Source organism: Phyllobates terribilis, unplaced genomic scaffold, assembly GCF_046119375.1.
Source record: "Phyllobates terribilis strain yellow unplaced genomic scaffold, ASM4611937v1 Scaffold_1__5_contigs__length_1240528914, whole genome shotgun sequence".
In the NCBI taxonomy this organism is placed as follows: domain Eukaryota; kingdom Metazoa; phylum Chordata; class Amphibia; order Anura; family Dendrobatidae; genus Phyllobates; species Phyllobates terribilis.
Window position 1 is genome coordinate 507,701,626 of NW_027362761.1, and position 3,521 is coordinate 507,705,146.

General features: G+C 41.9%; 1 protein-coding gene across 1 annotated transcript; it reads left to right on the forward strand.

The window, feature by feature from the left end:
• The first annotated feature begins 1,883 nt into the window (after positions 1–1,883).
• On the forward strand, positions 1,884–2,276 carry LOC141269724 (histone H2A-like). Its single transcript, XM_073680437.1, has one exon. The coding sequence runs from the start codon at positions 1,884–1,886 to the stop codon at positions 2,274–2,276; it is 393 nt and encodes a 130-aa protein (XP_073536538.1).
• Positions 2,277–3,521: the final 1,245 nt, after the last annotated feature.

Genomic DNA, 3,521 nt, shown 5'->3' on the forward strand with positions numbered 1-3,521 from the left:
ACGTATATTTTCTGGATGATTTTTATTAATTTATATAACAAGATGTTTCAATACAGTCATTCTTCATTCGTAAGGCTATGTTCATACGTTGCATTTTTGCAGCGTTTTTTTATGCAGTTTTTCAGCAAGTTTTACAGTACCAGCAAAGTCTACGAGACTTCAGGAATCTCATGCACACACCTTGGTCTTTTTTCCTGACTGTTTTGTCAAAGAGCTGCGTTTTTGAAAGATGCAGCATGTCACATCTTTCAGCATTTTTGCAGCATTTTTCACCCATAGAAAGCAATGGTAGTGCAAAAGCGCTGCAAAAATACAGAAAAAAAAACGCAGGTATCAGGTTTTGCTGCGTTTTTGGTGCCAAAACCTGATGCAGTTGGATTAGGTTATTTTTTTCTGCACTAAACATTATCAGCATGCACAAAAGACAAATGTACACTGACAAAAACGCAGAAAAAAAACACAGCAATACCTACTTTTTTGACGCAGCTTCTTTAATGCCAAGAGAGCAGGTTTGTGAACATAGCCTTAAAGGATTTAGTATCTCAGCTTCACCTTTAGAGCTAAATAGCATCATGTGTGATATGTGGCAGTGTAATAGAAAAAGAAGCCTTGGAAATTCCTTTCGTTCAGGTTTCCCAATGGACCACTTGAGAAATTAGGACTGTTGTAGAGGGCCGAACGAATCAGCGGAACTTAATTTAGCTCAATATTAATTTTATTGCTTTATAAAAAGTAGTAAATTATATGGTTAAACAAGCACTGGAGAAGTGGTGGAAACTAGTGATGGGCGAGCAGCGGAAGGCGAGTAACTGTTTATTTTGTTATATTCGTCGCCTCTAAAAGCAATTTTTCCATCCTGATGGGTAGAATGTTAGTCACAGACACTATTTTTCCCATTCACTCAGAGGACCTAATGAACTCAATAGAGGAAGCGATGGACACCATTAAACTAAAGATTTCTGATATTGAGGACAGATGGAGATGTAACAATGTGCACTGTAGGAAAATACCACAAACAATTAAGACTGATTGTCTGAAGGAATTTCTCATTGATTTTTTCACATCTCCTCCTTGACGGCACTGAGCAGGTAGTAGATAAGTTTGCCCAAACTGAAGGTGCTATGTCCCTCCACTGCAAAAGATGTTATAGTGAAGATTAACTTCTATTCAGATAAAATTAAATTTATTTAAAATGAAGACCCAATGAGGTAATATTCAGAAAATGATGTAAAAAAGCAGACTCCAGTTTGCACCAATCAAAAAGCAGCACCATGCAGAAGAGCCAAATAGAACCATTCATATGTCATTCTGTGATGTCATAAAGCTGACTAGAATTTCCATAATTAGAAAAGGGTTTCCACCCAGAAGATCCTCTGACAGAATCATGCACGAGTCATGATGACTGTGATGTCATAAAGCTAGCTTGGATATCCACCAATCAGGAAAGGGCTCCGCCCAGAATCTAATGGAACCCTATGAGTCAAGATGACTGTGATGTCATAAAGCTAGCTTGGATATCCACCAATCAGGAAAGGGCTCCGCCCAGAATCTAATGGAACCCTATGAGTCAAGATGACTGTGATGTCATAAAGCTAGCTTGGATATCCACCAATCAGGAAAGGGCTCCACCCAGAATCTAATGGAACCCTATGAGTCAACATGACTTTGATGTCATAAAACTAGCTAGGATATCCACCAATCAGAAAAGGGCTCCGCCCAGAATCTAATGGAACCCTGTGAGTCATAGTGACTGTGATGTCATAAAGTTGAATGTATTTCCACCAATCAGAGAGCAGCAGTGAGCATAAATAGCAGCAGCCGCTGTTCCCCTCAGCTTGGCTTATTGTTTTGTCCAGTAACCATTCATTCTGTTCCTTGTGAACATGTCTCGAAAAGATCGTAGAAGAAAATGCAGAACCAGAGCCAGGAGCAGCAGAACATCCAGAGCTGGCCTGATGTTTCCAGTTGGCCGTATTCACCGCTACCTGAGGAAGGGGAATTTTGGCAAACGCGTCAGTGCCAATGCGTCAGTGTTCCTGGCCGCTGCCTTGCAGTTTATGACGAGGGAGATCCTGTTCATTGCTGGGTATGAAGCTCTGTCCCAGAACCGTCTCCGCATTCAACCTCATGACCTACAGAAGGCAATGCATGCAGATGTGGAGCTTGATAAACTGCTGAAAAATGTCATCCTACCACAGGGAGGCGTTGTGTGCTTTGCTCCACTCAGTGTTGTGTACACCGCTTTAGTCGAGATCTTTCCACTCGAAGACCCCTAAGACTCTCTTATTGAATCATCGGCCCTCAAGATCCATCACATCTTTGAAAAAGAGCAAACAAACCTTTTATTTAAACTAGATGATGTTACTTCACCTCAAGCCATGAGGAAGCGTCATGATGTACATATGTTATGTGTTGTTAGCTTTTACTTAATATCCTATATATACAAAAATAAAGATTAACTGTTTTACCCAGTGAGTCCAGCAGTTTCAATCCTCTTACTGAAACACCACGTATGTTACACTTGGCACGTACATAGAAACGATGGCGCCCTATAGCAGAAGTTCTAATTACCCCTCCCCCTCTCAAAAAAAAAAAAAAAATTGCCGGGATAGCAGAAAAGCAGATCTCACAACTTTCCAGCCTTTACATCGTAATTTTCCTCCCTCTGAAGTACTAGATTTCTCTTTCATTGCCGTCATTAGGTATGATACCAACAAAAGTGCCCCCCAAACACAATATGATACCCCCATGGTGAATTCCTCCACATTAGCCTCTACATACACAGTATGATAACCCTACTGTACCCCACCTCAACTCCCAATGCAAAGTATGGTGACCCCCAAGAGTGTATGATCCCCCACACAGCGCTCCATGCAGTATAATGTGCCTACATACAGTATAATGGCCCCACACTGTATAGTAGCACGCACTATACCTCCAAACAGTATGCTGGACCCCACACAAACCTTCACACTGTATAATTTCTTGCATACATTATAATGCACCCCTCCATGGTCTTCCATACAATATAATGCGCCCTCCTGGCTCCTGTATACAGTATATTGCTCCCCCCATGGTCCTGTATACAGTATAATGCTCCCCCCATGGTCCTGTATACAGTATATTGCTCCCCCCCATGGACCAGTATACGTTATAATGCACCCCCCATGGTCCTGTATACAGTATAATGCTCCCATTCATGCTCCTGTATATAGTATAATGCGCCCCCCCATGGTCATGTATACAGTATAATGCCCCCTTCATGGTCCTGTATACAATATAATGCTCCCCTTCATATTCCTTTATACAGTATATTGCTCCCCTTCTTGGTTTCTGTGCAGTATAATGTACCCCCTCATGGTCGTGTATACAGTATAATGCTCCCCCCATGGTCCTGTGTGCAGTATAATGCTCCCCCATTATCCAGTGTACAGTATAATGCTCCCCCCATGGTCCTGTATACAGTATAATGCTCCCGCCATGGTCCTGTTTACAGTATAATGCTCCCCCCATGGTCCTGT

Excerpts from the sequence above, each read along its gene's own strand:
- LOC141269724 (XM_073680437.1), top strand. The coding sequence starts at position 1,884 with ATGTCTCGAAAAGATCGTAGAAGAAAATGCAGAACCAGAGCCAGGAGC.